Below are 13,808 nucleotides of genomic sequence, written 5' to 3' on the forward strand. Positions count from 1 at the left end.
ATATGCGATTCTCGACCTTTTTATCAAAGACATTGTTTTGAGCCAAATTCGTTTTGAAGTTGGCGTGTTCTCGCGCGTAGTCTGTTGTTGCTTTCCCTACCCATCACGCCTAGGAGGACAAAAGTATAGTCCCATCACATCCTGTCTACAGCTGTTCCATGCATATCCGAAAAAGGCTCTAGCTTGCCAATGGTACAGTACACGAGCCTGAACGGTTGGACTGAAACCCAACCACTATTAACTACTCAGGGCCCATTTGAACAACGACTATTAGCTGTCATAATCGTTCCGTTCTCCTCCCCTTCCCGAGTACCTTCCGTTCCGGTTGCATCGTCCTCTGGGGCACCTACAGCGTACACCTCTGTACACCCAATAGATCACAGTATCTACTACCAGACAAATTTGAGGACAGGAGCCACGCGAAGAAGAGTACAGCAAGAACTCGAGGGAAGTGCTCCCGAGGGACAACCATATCCGAACACATCCGGGGACACTAGAAGTAAATAGTATTGAGGCTTCAACTATAGTACGATTCGCTGGTACAGTATTGTAGCGACAGTATCTTATTATTGTTGATTTGAACAAGCAGGTCGGCAGTAGTGTATAATTTGAACAGATGTAGACGGTACACTAGACCATATAGGAGGATGAACCTCTCCCTTCCGCCCTTGAGCATATTGAACGCCGGGCGGAGGAAAGACATACACACTACAGGTAGATGGCCTTTCTTTCTGAAACGGAGCCTCCGCTGCAAGACTACCTTAGCCTGAATTTCCCCGTCCCGCAAAAATATCCTTGCTTCCCGGATACTTCACTCGCTTTTTCAGTCCATCTTCAGTTCTATACAATAGCTTGCTTCACCCACGCATACACACACCTTTTGTGCTGTTTGACTCCCGTCCAATCCAACCTTTTTCGCAATTGCATTTTCTTTCTCTTGAATTCTCTTCTTCACTCGTCTCGAAGAGCCATATCCAATCAATTCGCCTGCTTCATAATCAAATTCTTCAACCCCGGCACCACCCCACTATCAACCACTTTCATGCCCAACCCCCTAATCTGACCCAGAACAGTAGACAAGATCCCATCACCGGACTCACCACCACTTAGTACATAGTTATTATCCAGCTGATACACCGAGTTCAGCGCATCAACCCCACCAGCCATCAACAGACCCTTACCAAATCTATCACGGCCATACCTTTCCAAAGTCATGAGATCACCTAGATCCATGCCATGTGTGACAGCATAGGCAATTGTGTCAGCGAGCGATTTCGCGTCCGCTAGACCGAGATTCAATCCCTGCCCGGCGAGCGGGTGGACAGTATGTGCGGCATCGCCGACGAGAGCGACGCGCGGGTTGATTAGCCGGCTCGCGTGGCGGAAGCGTAGGGGAAATGAAGCCAGTGACCCTTCTTGCACGCCGGTAACAATGGGAGGTTGTCTTGACAGAGAGGGTGGTGATGTGTGTTGAAGACGCCAGCGGAGTTCGGAATCGTGAGGCGAAGCGGAGTCGTTGCTCGTAGTTGGCAGGGTGAACATGTACTTTATATCGACTTGGGACAGTCGTAGAGCCGCGTTGATCATCGACACCTGACCCAGGGGATCGAGTTGTTTGAGGTAGGCCGCGTTTTGCGGCGTCGTGGACCATACCATGGATGCACGGTTGTTGGGTAATGGCAATATGGCGATGGGGCCGCCCAGTTGAGGTAAGAATCGTTGGTATGCCGTCGCGCGGTTGGAGGGTGCCTCAAGATCATCGCTGAGGAGTTGATCAAGGGTGAGCTCGGTCTCGTGGTCGTGGCTATGGCTTTCACCATCGATAGGTTGCACCGTCAAGGTGGCGACAACGCCGTGCCGGTTATAGTCCCAGCCCTGAGAGTCGATGGCCGAAAACTTGCGCACGGGCGAGTTGAATCCGTCGGCGCCGACGAGGAGACGCGCCGCAATCGACGACGGTGGAGAGGAGGAGTTGGGACCGGCGTTAGTATTTTCCTTTGATTCCAGATTCAACACAGGCCACGTGGACAAATTGAACCCGTCAGGATCGTCCTTGCCCATAGTCATGCCTGCCACACTGGTGTTTGACAACAAAGACAATTCGGCGCCCAGCTCAAAAATGCGTTCAAGCAAGCCTTTGGTCAAGTTGGCGTTCTCAACCATGGTGGCCACGGTCTGTGGCGGCGCATTGTACCGTCGCGCTTCGGCCCGCCAATCGAATTGCATGGCCGCGTCGTTGGCCGCGTCCCAGACTTGCATTTCGTCGTACGGCTGGATCCGAGTCTGGTCGACGTGTCGCCATGATCCGGTCTGTTCGAGAAACGAGACCGACGATGGCGTTAGACTGCTGGCCCGGTTGGCGAATTTGTCCGATGGAAGGCTCCATTGGCGGACTTTGGCTAGGTCTTGGGTTTCGATTAATGCCGTTTTTAGGTGGGATGTGATTGGCGATGATTCTGGAGACAAGGTGGTCAGGGATGGTATATCTTTGGAAAGAGCTGAAAAAACGAGCTGGACCGTCATGGCTCGTATACCAAAGAGACATGTGTAACGACAGGGTCACCGTAAGCCGTGACTAACGTCGCTGGAGGTGTAGAGGTAGACAATGGACTTACTTAGTGCAGCGAGTAAAGCCAGCCCAGCCGGACCGCCACCGACGGTCACAACATCGTAGATTTCTGGTGTACTAGTGGTGGAGGGAGAAGTAGAAGCTCCCGACGTGGATGAAGAAGAAGATGGAGATGAAGACGTGGACGCAAGACCAAAAGGAGGAGCTGACGAAAATCTCCTTCGTTTTGACGGATTCAACGACGACAAGGCTATCCGACACTGCGCGCAGATACTAGTCGGGGCAGCGACACGCCTCGTCGTGACGGGGAGGAGGTGGAGGTTAGCTGGCATTGCCAGAGTCGGGAGGCCAGAGGCCTAGTTTCTTCGCACGAGGATCACGGTTCTTCGAAAGTGCCTCTGAAAAGACTGTATGCCTATGATTGTGAATCTTGGTCCCGCCTGTAGATGGATGCTGCTGTCGGTTAATGCAATCGAAGCCGGGCTAATTAGTAGAGGCCTTGATGGAGACCTAGGCCCGAGTCGATGTTCGTTCGATATTTGCCAGACTCCGGATTGGGTCTAGTGTGCTGCTTACATAAGGTATACAGAGCACAGCCTTGTGCTTGCTGAGACGAGGCTGGCATTCATGAAAGTTGATACAGGAGACCTATGAATCAACCAAGATAAATTCACACTGCTAGTTAGTATGTCTGTCTTGTGAGCGTCAATGAAAGCAGAAGAGTCGAGTGTCGAAAGCGACCAATTAATCTATTCTTCATCACCTGAAACGGAACAAAAGCATCTTCAAAGCTTCCTGCATCGTACCATCTTGTATTCAATTCCACATCTCAGCATATCCACCCATTAGGTTCTCACCCTCCAGCTTCCAGTCCAATCCAATCCAATCCACAATCAGCCCGGTCTCAGTCTCCCTACATCTCCCTTCAGTTCTAGTTCCAGTCCTTCACGTTACCTCCGACTAGTCCCACTCCTCTTACTCCTACGACTACCCTTACTCCCCACCGAGAACTGACTCACACTATCCTCAGGTCTGACCTCACGATCCGTGACATCAAGGTCCTCGAGATCCTTCTGCTTCGATACCACCGACACGGTATCATTTTGTTTCGCAGCACCACCACCACCGCCACCACCGCCACCACCGCTGTTACGGTGCAAAGGATTCAGTTTCCCAATAATGGTCCGTGGCGCAGAGACAGGGTGGCCAGGCAAAACACGGCCCGTCGAAGACATGAGACTGCCACTGCCACCATATCCTCCTCCTCCTCCTCCCCCTCCACCACGACTTGCCGCACCGTGATCGGATCCAGCCCACGTCGCGGCCCGCGACGGCGGCAGAGGGTACTGGTGTGGTTCACGGTGAGATACTTTGCTAGTAGTAGAATGATGACTTTCGCCGACATGACTACTCGTAGTCTGCTCAGGGACATGAACGATTGTCTTCCTGTCATCCTCGAATTGGTCGCGGCGACTTCTTCTCGAGGTACTTGTTGTGGACGCAGCCATCGGAACCGGCTTGATAGTCGAAGCGTGGCTACCAGACTGTGACTGTGATCGAGAGCGCGCATGCGATGAATGTCTCGTCGACGACCCCGGCTTCGTCCCTCCGACAGATGTGGCGCGCGATCTTGATCTGGAGTGGGAAGATCTCGAACAAGACGGATGAGATCCCGCAGCGGACGCCGCCACTCCTCCTCCTGGGAGTCCTGTCTCGGCCGCAGTCAGGACCGTCGGGGCCCTATAACTCGTGGGCGGAGCCATCTTCATTTTCACGCTCATGTTGCTGGTACTGCTGCTCTTCTTGCTGGATGTGGCGGACAACTGTGACCAAGACGATGCTGCTTTCGAGGCACTGGCATGTGATTGCGGTACCTGTACTGGTACCGGTACAGGTCGGACGGTAGTCGCTTCAGATCCGACAGCAGACCCAGTTGCAGACTTCACGTTCTTCGAGCCCGCTCGCGAAGCGGGCCCAGGAGCCGGCAGGCTGAGATGCGACGTGTTGTCATGCATCGTAATCAGACGTTGTGGTGCATGACCCTGACTCTCCTCTTCGCCAGTATAATAGTACTGGTTATTATAAGGATACACGCCACGCCCATCGCCATTGCTCGAAGCCGCATATTCATAAGCATATTCAGTCCGCAAAGGCAACGGAGTCGCATCAGTAACGTTGCGCCCTATAACAGACGGACGTTGTAGAGCAGATCCCCCTAGCCCTCCACCATCAAGACCAGTCTGACCCTGGTCTTGATGGTGGAGGGCCCCGTTTTCTTTAGATCGATTGCTAAAGGCGTAATGTAACGCGGCACCGGCAGCAACTCCGAGAAGTGTTCCGACAATCGCTTCGCCAGCTCCGTTGCCATTGTTGTTGCTGTTGTTGTTCCCTGCTCCACCACCGCCACCAGCAGCTTGGTCTGTCGTCACCAGTCCAGCAGCAGATTCTTGATTGTTGAGATGCGGTTTGACACTGTTGACCAGATCTCTCGCGACACTGGCCGCGGTGCGTGCTTCGTTGATCAGGGCGTTCAATACATCTCCTCCTCCGCCTCCTGAACCTGAACCTCCAACACCACCACCTCCAACGTTCACTGGTTCAGCTAATGATGACATCTGCATCTGCATCTGTGTCGGTCCTGGTACCTCTGTCGGCAAGCCAAATGCAATTGGGCCGTCATAAAAAGCCGTAGCAGGGGCAGTCACACTGCGTGCCTGAGACGCCACCGAAGGCGGTGCTGCTGCTGCTGCTTTGCTTCTTGCACGAGAAGCAGAAGAGACCACCGTTGAAGCAGGACCTTTGGCTTTGTTGGCCACAGTGAGTACACTTTTCCCATCACTCCCCTTCCCCGCCGACCCGGAAGCTGCTGCTGCTGCTGATGCTCTGCTTTTCGTCACAGAGACAATTGTCGAAGGGGGAGCTTTGGTGCTGCTCCTCCTACTAACAACACTTCCACTTCTGCCGCCATCGTTATTATCCCCAGTAGTCGTACTCGCCGGCCTATAGACCGCCTCGATACTATTCCCATCAAAATCAATCACCGCAGCCGAGAAATATCCACTGGCATCCCGCTGGCTGGGTTCTCCATGGATTTTTGAACCTGCTTTCAGTGCAGCGACGAAAAATTCCTCGACCTGGGCCCGTGATGCGGCGGGAAACGCGACGTGGGCGGCGCCCGCGGGCACGCCGGGGATTTCCTGGGTGATCCAGAAATCGGCCGGTGCGGACGCCGGGACGGCCGGGCCAAAGCCGACGGTCTGGTCTTGTCGGCCTCGGAAGACATAGTTGAGCGGTTGGAGGGCCGAGAGAAAGAATGATGTCGAGGTTGGGAGGTGTGCGACGGTAAGGGTGATTGAGGATGGCATTGACTGACTCGGACAGAGAGATGGTCAAAGACAAAACACAATAAATGCAAACAATACTAATGACAAGTTTGCTGTACAAGCAGCAAGTCTCAGGTAATAGGGCTTGGTAGATAGTAGAAGGGTACTGCAACGGGGTGTAGTAGTATGGAGCAAAATGTGACAGTACAAGTTGGTACAATGAGTCTGGGATTGTTAAATAAAGACAAGCAAGTTCCTGGAAGATCAGGGTGGATATATTGTACAATGTGGGTCCGCCAACTATGGTTCTGGTACTTTGGTGGCCACAGAGACAGTGATCGGACTGCAGTCGCCTGGATCGGCCGGGCGAATACCGGAGCAAGCGTCGGAAGACCACACGGCCTGGTCGTTGTCGAACAAGTCCTGTGCACAAGAGCAAATGAACCAGAAGAGGACCCTTATCAGGGAGCACAGCAGAAATCTAGATCAGATTAGACGAACGGTAGTCCATGTCAAACAAGCAGCCGACCTCCTGAGACTGAACAAAGCAGAGCAGCTGTATGGACGAGCGAGGGTCTGACGAGCCATCGGCCCAAAACATGGAGCCCGAGGCCAAGCACGACCTGTAGCAGGTGATGAATCGGAGTATTGTTCGCACCCAAGTTTGGGTACTAGGGAAGTACCAGGGTGTGGAGGGAGGCTGCTTACCGAAGGTCGAAAGGACATGACGGGTAGTCCAGGAGAAAGGGTGAGAAGCCGAAGTGATTCGAGGGTCATGATTGTAACATCTCTAATACCTTGCAGGCGCCCAATGGCGTCGGACTGAACCTCGGAAGGGCAGGCTGAGGATCCTTCCGCCTCACTTCACTAATGCGAGGACATGTGCCGGGGCGCGAGAAGCATCAGATAGCCAGACAATCACAGAACATGGGATCCATAAAGGCCGGGGGTGAGGCGTGACGTCCTAAAGATGGCAGTGGGTGGCGGAGAAGTAAGGACACGAGCGGAGCGGGATGAGCGGCTGATAAAATGCCACGTTGAGAGGGCGGTGGGACGTCGAGATGGGTCGCAGGAATGCACCGGTAGATATCTTCCGCGAAGACAATATAGTCACTTGTAGGTTAAAGCAAGGCTGATTGGCCTCAGCGCTGCCGCAAAGTCACAAACGGTCGGTGAAGAACAGAATCCGCGATTCCTGTTGGCTAGTGAGCAGACCATCTGGACCCAAGTTGGGCGCCAATGCAGCCAGAATCGCCCCTCTGGTTTCGGCTCAAGGCCACGTCTCGACCCACGCAAAAATGACAATTAGAAACTGGCTGAACGCGTGAAGAAAGACTGAAATATGCTGCACCATGGTTTGAACAGGACTGCATGCGTTTCCACAGGTTGCTAGTGCCCACTGTATGATAATAACAACAAGATCAGCCAGCAATGCCACTGTTCATACCGCCGCAAGCCAGTCGATTCGAAGCGTGTTGTTGTTCATGACTGTGACATGTTCCAATCATTAAAGGGCATCCATTCATCCCATGGCGTACTCGCTGTGTGAATCGCTGCACTGGACGATGATCGTGTTTTCTCTGGTGAACATGTTATGCTCGTCCGGGAGCCCATGGCTGATTTGTTGCTATCGGCACCATGACCCAGCTTTGCGATGACTGATTTTCGTAAACTTTTCCTCTGAATATTGTAGCCCGAGACGACCGAACTCCGACCATGCTCCATCATAACCATTTTGGCCACTTGCCAACGCCGACCAATGCAGTCTAGTAGGGCAGGTTGAGCGTGCACCTAGAAACCCGGACGAAATAATCGCCTTGAGGTATGTTGAACCATATTGTCTTGTTGCGAAAACAAATTCCAGATCCAACTCCCCAACCTATGCGAGCCACCCCAGCGACAAGCGTTCTGCAAGGTAGCATCGATGTTATGATCGAGCCTTTGCACAACCCTCGTTGCTGGAGCCAAACGAAAGAGAGAAGGCAAAGAAAATGTCAGAGACCACCCACCATACCTTGGACAAGACCAGCGTCCCACAAATGCCCAACCGAAATTGCAAACACATGCCCAGAGAACCCCCAAACCCCTCCCCGCGTCATCTCAGATGATATCCCAAGCATCTTCGCAGGCATGGCAGAACTTGCTGCAGGTGACGCTGGCACTGAGACTGTAGTTGCTGATACTAATAGCCTCATCCTTGAAGGCATCGGCAAAGTCGTCTTTGCCCTTGGCCATGGCACCGATAAAGACGCAGATGCTCTCGTTGCTGCCCAAGGTGTCGACGTAATCTCGGACTCGGACGACGTCGGCATCGAAACTCAACGTCACTTTCCTGCAGTTCGCCGGAAGGTGGTCGGTGATGGGGTTTTTGACGACCCGGAGCAATTTTTCCTGCGAATTGACCGAACGGATCGATAGCCGGTGCAAGAGCTGGACCATAAGACCAGCAAAACGCTTGAACGTTCTGGGAATTCGAACGGTTGGGCTCACTTCGATCAGAACGCCTTTGGCGGTGTGGATGTAGATCTGCAGTTTTCCGGCCTTGTTGATGGGCGAGTCGAGGAGGGTCAAAAGACACTGGACGTTGAAGTCAGCTTGTCCACGCACAGAACACGGAACCTGCATTGCATTTGCAACTGCAGGCACGGAGGGATTGGGGCCAAACCTGATGAGTGATGTCGGGTCGGGCGTCGCTGATGTCTCGACCCATCTTGCGCATGACACCAATGTGCTCGTCACTGTTCAGCAATGAATATTTTTCTTCCTTGCCTCCGGCCTTCCCACTGGCCGCCCGGTAGGTTTCCAGACTGGCATTGGACAACACGACAATGAGTCGTTTCGTGTCTTTGTCGTTCGAGGGTATGGGAGTATGTTGTTCGGCGACGAGACGAGGCAGTTCGGGGGCAGGGAGAGACTGGGCTCCTGGGATGTGTGAGCATATGAACAGAGTAGGTAGACCAATGTTGGAGAGAGCGAGTTGTCCGTCATCCATGCTGAAAGAATCATGAGAGGACAGATGACAAAGGACAGGCTCGTGCAACGGTCACGGCCAGGGCGGGTTGGGCGGTGCACATACTGGAACGCTTGCGCTTAACACCAGGCGTGGCCGACATTGTGTGTGTATGGCTGTGTGACTCGAGTGGAAGATGGCGGGGTGAGGGAAGAAATCCTTGTCCAGGCGTGCCTAACAGATTCTTAGATGGCACGATATGGAGTGTAGGTAAAGATGGATTTTTTGTCGATATCTCAGTATGAAGAAACAATAAGAGAGTTGTTGTAGGATAAATGAAGAAGACAATAAATGATTCTAATTATTGCATCGCTCGAAATAGTAATGCAAGTCACGATCAACTGCAGTCCGAGTCCGAGTTGAGATCGCCGCAAAATTTCCTCGGTGCCAAGGTGCTACCAGGTACAGTTGTACTATGCCAAAAGTTTACCTAGGTACGCATCGGGGTTTCCTTCTATTACGCCAACTTAAAATTATATTAAGTACTATTCACGCCCAGCTCACCCCGCCTTTCGGACTATCCTCACCTTCAACCAGTTGAAACTATGAAGCCAGTGAAGTGTTGTAAAAGAGTGATAATCATTCTCAACGATCTAGGAGGCAGGAATGTATCTAATATTCCTCCCTGCCTATTTGCCTGTTTGTCTCTCTTGATTACAAAGAGCCCTCCGTACTGATTGTCCAACTTGCATACAAAGAGTATTCCCGCCTGATTGTCTAACTTGCATATCAGGCGCCCTCCTGGTTGATTGTCTCTGTTGAGTACCAGGAGGCCTCCATGAGCAATGAGCGGGTGGCTGGATCCTCATAATCAACTCAACCTCACCTTCCTCACTTTCAACCTTCCTTTTATTAGTATCTTCCATACCTTCCTTACCGTCAGTTCCTTACCTTCCTCTCCTTCCTCTCCCTCCTCTCCTTGCTCTTCTTCCTCCCTTTCCTCCCCTTCCTCACATTTTACCTGACTTTTTGACCCCGACTTTCTTACCTATCCAGAGTCCTCTGCTTCTTGATTACGTTGACTCATCTCCATAATGCGGCGTTTCGCTTCCCTCTATAGAAGCAGTATCCCCCAAGGCCGTATTCTCAGGACGTGGGCAAGACGACCCCACAACAATGATGTCTTGAACTCCGGATCTGCATCATCCATTGAAGAGAAACTCCTGTCCTTCGACAAGGAGATGTCTGCACTGCGCACCGACATGTCTGCATTGCGCACCGATGTGAACCACCTATCCACAAGCATGGATTTGAAATTCAAGAATTTGAGCCAAGCCGTATCAAGCCAGCTCGCTGTTTTTGGTGCTGAGCTGAACACACTGGTTACCACACAAACTGCGAAAATGGATCGGTTTGAAAACAAGTTCTTGTTCAGAATGTTGATTGCGGTAAGTTCTTTCGAATATACGAAAGATTACTTCCTAACAATCACCAAGGTATTCGGTCTGGCAGTAATCGGCATTAGTGGCCCAGTGACTGCCGTGGTCCTCCACACCCAGACAACCACCGTCCTTCCACAAACAGACGGGAGACTTTCTCCCATCCAGCCAGGCTCCAGTACAGCCGGCCTCTGAGTCAACGAGTCTGAAGTCTAAATGACTAGAGGTCATTATGAATGATACTGTATTACGAGTCGGACCAAGAGGATATTATTAGGCGCAGTTCAAGGCATACTGTACCTAATAGACTGCACTGGGCTCAAATGGGCTACAACGGGACACTTGTTGGGCTGAAAACTCATAGCGATGGCGTACATGGACATACACCGTGATGGTGGCATCATGATAGAGTGGCTTCCCTCAATTCGACGCCGTTGATTTACCTCGTCTTTTGGTGCCAAACGGCGCGCAGACGGAGGAAACTCAGATCGCCGACACGCGATGATTGCCACAGCCAGTCCGCTCCGGATTGGTACATAACAATCAGGAACCATGGAAATGAAAAAAGAGTTGTCCTATGACGTCCAAGGACTGCCGGCACGCGGTGTCTATTCTGGGATATTCACCGCCGCGATCAATAATGATAGATCCTGATCCTGATCAGATCACTTCTTCATAGCCTTCTCCGGATTCTTCTCCAGCAACCGACACCATTTCCTCCACTCGCGAGCCGCCTTTGAGAAAACACTCTTCAGATCCTCCTTGACCTCACTCATTTCCCACTGCTCATCTTCCCAATTTTTGTCCTCCTGATCCAATCCACGACGATCGCTCGGGGTCCACCCAATCGCCTCGAGCACATCGCTCTCCGTCGGACTCGACGTATAGGACGGGAACAACGTGCTATCGGCCCTGTGACATTGTGCATCGAGGTATTTTTTCAACACCTCGATCCGCGCCGAGTGCGTAAAGGTAAGTTTGAGCCGATCTTGATCGTCTGACGTGTCCGTGCTAGATGAAAGCCGTTTGGTCACGCTGCGGGCCGTCTTCGCGCCGCGGAAGGACGCATAAGCCCAAACGGTGTCGATTTCGCCCAACCCGCCAAAAGGCCAAATGAAGGTGGCGAGAATGTCGATCCCGTAAGTGACGGGCATGAGTCCCGTCGCGATGATGGTGTCGCGTTGCGCCTTTGTTTTTGTCCGCAGCATTGTGTTGACAAACTCCTCGCGCATTTGCTGTTCATTCAACGGCAAACTGCCTGGGTAGACCATGACCATCTCCTCCACACCGACAGTTTTGTGCGTCTGCGTCTGGTTCTCGTAACCTGGACCTTGATCTAGGCTTTCGGAGTAGCTCCCGTCGGTGTCAGAATGAAGTTGACTCTGACCCTGAGAGGCTGGTGGCGGTGTCGTCGGCGTTGGCGTCGGCGAAACTCGACCTAAAAAGTCCAAATTGGCCGTCGTCGTCTTATTCATGGCCCAGTTGATGCCCCTGGTCGCCTTGGACTTGACACCATGCCACGAGGCCGTTTTGGCCGTACTGGTCTTTGCGCTGCGGACTTCCTCCTGCCATTTCCGCTGCACCTTGTGCAATTTGCCTTCCTTTTGGTTGTCTGCCGGTTTCTGCAGTGGCGGAGGTGGCGGCGTGTAGATCATGAATCGGACTGGAATGTCTTCTGGTTTGACGTTCGGCAATTGCGGTCGTGGAAATGGTACCAGGTATCCAATCAGTTTGTGGGGGTTGCGGATGTAATGTACGGGATCGGACGGGTTGTCGTTGTCTTCGAATTTTGGTCTGTAACGCTGTGGAGGTGGTTGGAATTGCTGGGGGCCAGACTGGACACCAGGCTGGACACCAGGTTGGAATGCGGACTTGCCAGAATAGCCACTCGGATTGTAGGCAGGAGGTTGATCAGAGAAGAGTAATTCAGGATGTTGATGTTGATGTTGATTATATGATGCATTGGCACTGGCAAAGGATTCATGTTGCTGCTTTTCAGTCTGATATTGGCTTTGGCTCTTTTCGTCACCGTAACCCTCCCACTTTGAAGTAGTAGTGCCGCCGGTAGGTCGTCGAGGAAGAGGCGGTGGTGCATCTTCGTAAGCGCCGGCTGTTGATGTTGAGCCTGATCGAGATCCTGATCTTGGGCCAAGTGTTGTTGATGGTAGTTCGGATGTGATACTACCTGCGACACCAGTCTCCTGCTGCCAGTGGTAGTCGGTTGTCGCCGGCGGAGGCACATAAGATGATGAGCCAGTCTGCCCACTCTTTTCATCTGAGAAAGACATGTCTGCTGTTGATTTGATGTGTGACGAGGTGTGTTGTGTTGTGCCAATACTTTGGGTAACCGGACAATCAATTGAAGCTGACTCGGATGACTCGGAGTAGGCAGTACAATGGAGTTGGAAGAACAAGACAAGAAGGTAGGTAGGTAATAACTTGAAGACGGCTTCACTTCCAGAGAAGAATAACCGCTGAGAAGTCAAGTCAAGGTGGTAGTGGTAGTGGTAGTGGTAGGTCAGGTATGTATTCTGAGATATGCAATCGCAAGAATAGTAGTATGACGATGAGGAGGACAAATGCTGTTTCACCACTTGGGTATGAGTATGAGTATGACAACTTCCAACAACCTCGACCACGAACCACAACCATACCTTATATACCTACATCTACATCTATACCTAAGGTACTAAGGTATCTGTATATCCTATATCACTGCATCTAGCAGTTCACGCAGATCAATCAGGCACTGCACTGCCGGTCCCAGTCCCAGTCCATTATTAATTTAGGCATCAGTTTAGTTTACCTTTCGTTCACTACCCACACTGCCAGTGCTTCATGCCATACATGCACTGCATGGGGAAAACACGATTGCCTAGCAGAAGCGTACGTCAGCTACCTACCTTAAGTTAGTAAGGTTACCTTGCGCTACACGTATCACCCACAGCAGCGATCTGTCTGTGCGTGTTCTTTTGCATCTCTTACTCCACTGATAGAGGTAGAATGGTCGCGGATGTGAGGCGCAAGGGTCTACTAACCGTGCCAAGGACCTCGTCAGGGGGACCCACCCCTCCTTCCGAGTTTGGCGGCCGCGTTTACGCGGCGCCACACTTACTCTACGAGCAAGTGTCTATCGGTAACTATATTAGGTTACTAAGTATATCGCGTTTCGTAGATTTACGCGTCTATCGACGTCGACGTTAATAACGTTATTAATAACGCTTAGATATACTTATTTATTCTTCTTAATACTCCTATAGGGTCTCGAGAGAAAAGTTATATAGTAAATTAGGCGGTACTTATCCCTCCGTCGAGCCCTACGTGTATTCTAGAGAGGTTGCCTCTATAGTCTCCTCTTGAAGTCTTATACTTACTCTATTACGTTATCTCTCTTCCTAGCGCTCTAACCGGCGTTATTTACGTTACTCTCGACGCTATTATACTTACTCTTTACGCTCTTATATTCGTTATTAACGCTTACGCTTACGTGCGGTAATCTTAGCGCGTTTCTCCTTCTATTAACGTAG

The 13,808-nt window shown here is 51.7% G+C and overlaps 5 protein-coding genes across 5 annotated transcripts; 1 reads left to right on the forward strand and 4 right to left on the reverse strand.

Annotated features, from left to right (window-relative positions):
• Positions 1-590: 590 nt before the first annotated feature.
• Positions 591-3,060, reverse strand: HMPREF1120_07572 (ubiquinone biosynthesis monooxygenase Coq6). The gene is made up of 2 exons (XM_009161800.1): positions 2,616-3,060; positions 591-2,456 (listed from the first exon to the last, which is right to left on the reverse strand). The coding sequence occupies exons 1-2, from the start codon at positions 2,899-2,901 to the stop codon at positions 979-981; spliced, it is 1,764 nt and encodes a 587-aa protein (XP_009160048.1). The 5' UTR covers positions 2,902-3,060; the 3' UTR covers positions 591-978.
• A 459-nt stretch (positions 3,061-3,519) lies between these two features.
• Positions 3,520-5,934, reverse strand: HMPREF1120_07573 (uncharacterized protein; the record flags this gene model as incomplete). The annotated part of the gene is made up of 1 exon (XM_009161801.1): positions 3,520-5,934. The coding sequence occupies one exon, from the start codon at positions 5,932-5,934 to the stop codon at positions 3,520-3,522; it is 2,415 nt and encodes an 804-aa protein (XP_009160049.1).
• A 2,058-nt stretch (positions 5,935-7,992) lies between these two features.
• Positions 7,993-9,005, reverse strand: HMPREF1120_07574 (uncharacterized protein; the record flags this gene model as incomplete). The annotated part of the gene is made up of 3 exons (XM_009161802.1): positions 7,993-8,469; positions 8,558-8,814; positions 8,969-9,005. 3 exons carry the CDS (start codon positions 9,003-9,005, stop codon positions 7,993-7,995), a joined length of 771 nt encoding a protein of 256 aa, XP_009160050.1.
• A 1,099-nt stretch (positions 9,006-10,104) lies between these two features.
• HMPREF1120_07575 (uncharacterized protein) lies at positions 10,105-10,476 on the forward strand (the record flags this gene model as incomplete). The annotated part of the gene is made up of 2 exons (XM_009161803.1): positions 10,105-10,290; positions 10,339-10,476. 2 exons carry the CDS (start codon positions 10,105-10,107, stop codon positions 10,474-10,476), a joined length of 324 nt encoding a protein of 107 aa, XP_009160051.1.
• A 53-nt stretch (positions 10,477-10,529) lies between these two features.
• Positions 10,530-13,244, reverse strand: HMPREF1120_07576 (uncharacterized protein). The gene has a single exon (XM_009161804.1). The coding sequence runs from the start codon at positions 12,567-12,569 to the stop codon at positions 10,947-10,949; it is 1,623 nt and encodes a 540-aa protein (XP_009160052.1). The 5' UTR covers positions 12,570-13,244; the 3' UTR covers positions 10,530-10,946.
• Positions 13,245-13,808: the final 564 nt, after the last annotated feature.

The sequence above is a fragment of the Exophiala dermatitidis genome (genome assembly GCF_000230625.1).
Source record: "Exophiala dermatitidis NIH/UT8656 unplaced genomic scaffold supercont1.6, whole genome shotgun sequence".
In the NCBI taxonomy this organism is placed as follows: Eukaryota; Fungi; Ascomycota; class Eurotiomycetes; order Chaetothyriales; family Herpotrichiellaceae; genus Exophiala; species Exophiala dermatitidis.

Bases quoted from the DNA above. Each gene is read 5' to 3' on its own strand.
- HMPREF1120_07572 (XM_009161800.1), bottom strand. From the start codon at position 2,901: ATGCCAGCTAACCTCCACCTCCTCCCCGTCACGACGAGGCGTGTCGCT. The intron at 2,457-2,615 runs GTAAGTCCATTG...CCTTGTCTCCAG, and splicing joins GGCTTTACTCGCTGCACTAA to AATCATCGCCAATCACATCC.
- HMPREF1120_07576 (XM_009161804.1), bottom strand. From the start codon at position 12,569: ATGTCTTTCTCAGATGAAAAGAGTGGGCAGACTGGCTCATCATCTTAT.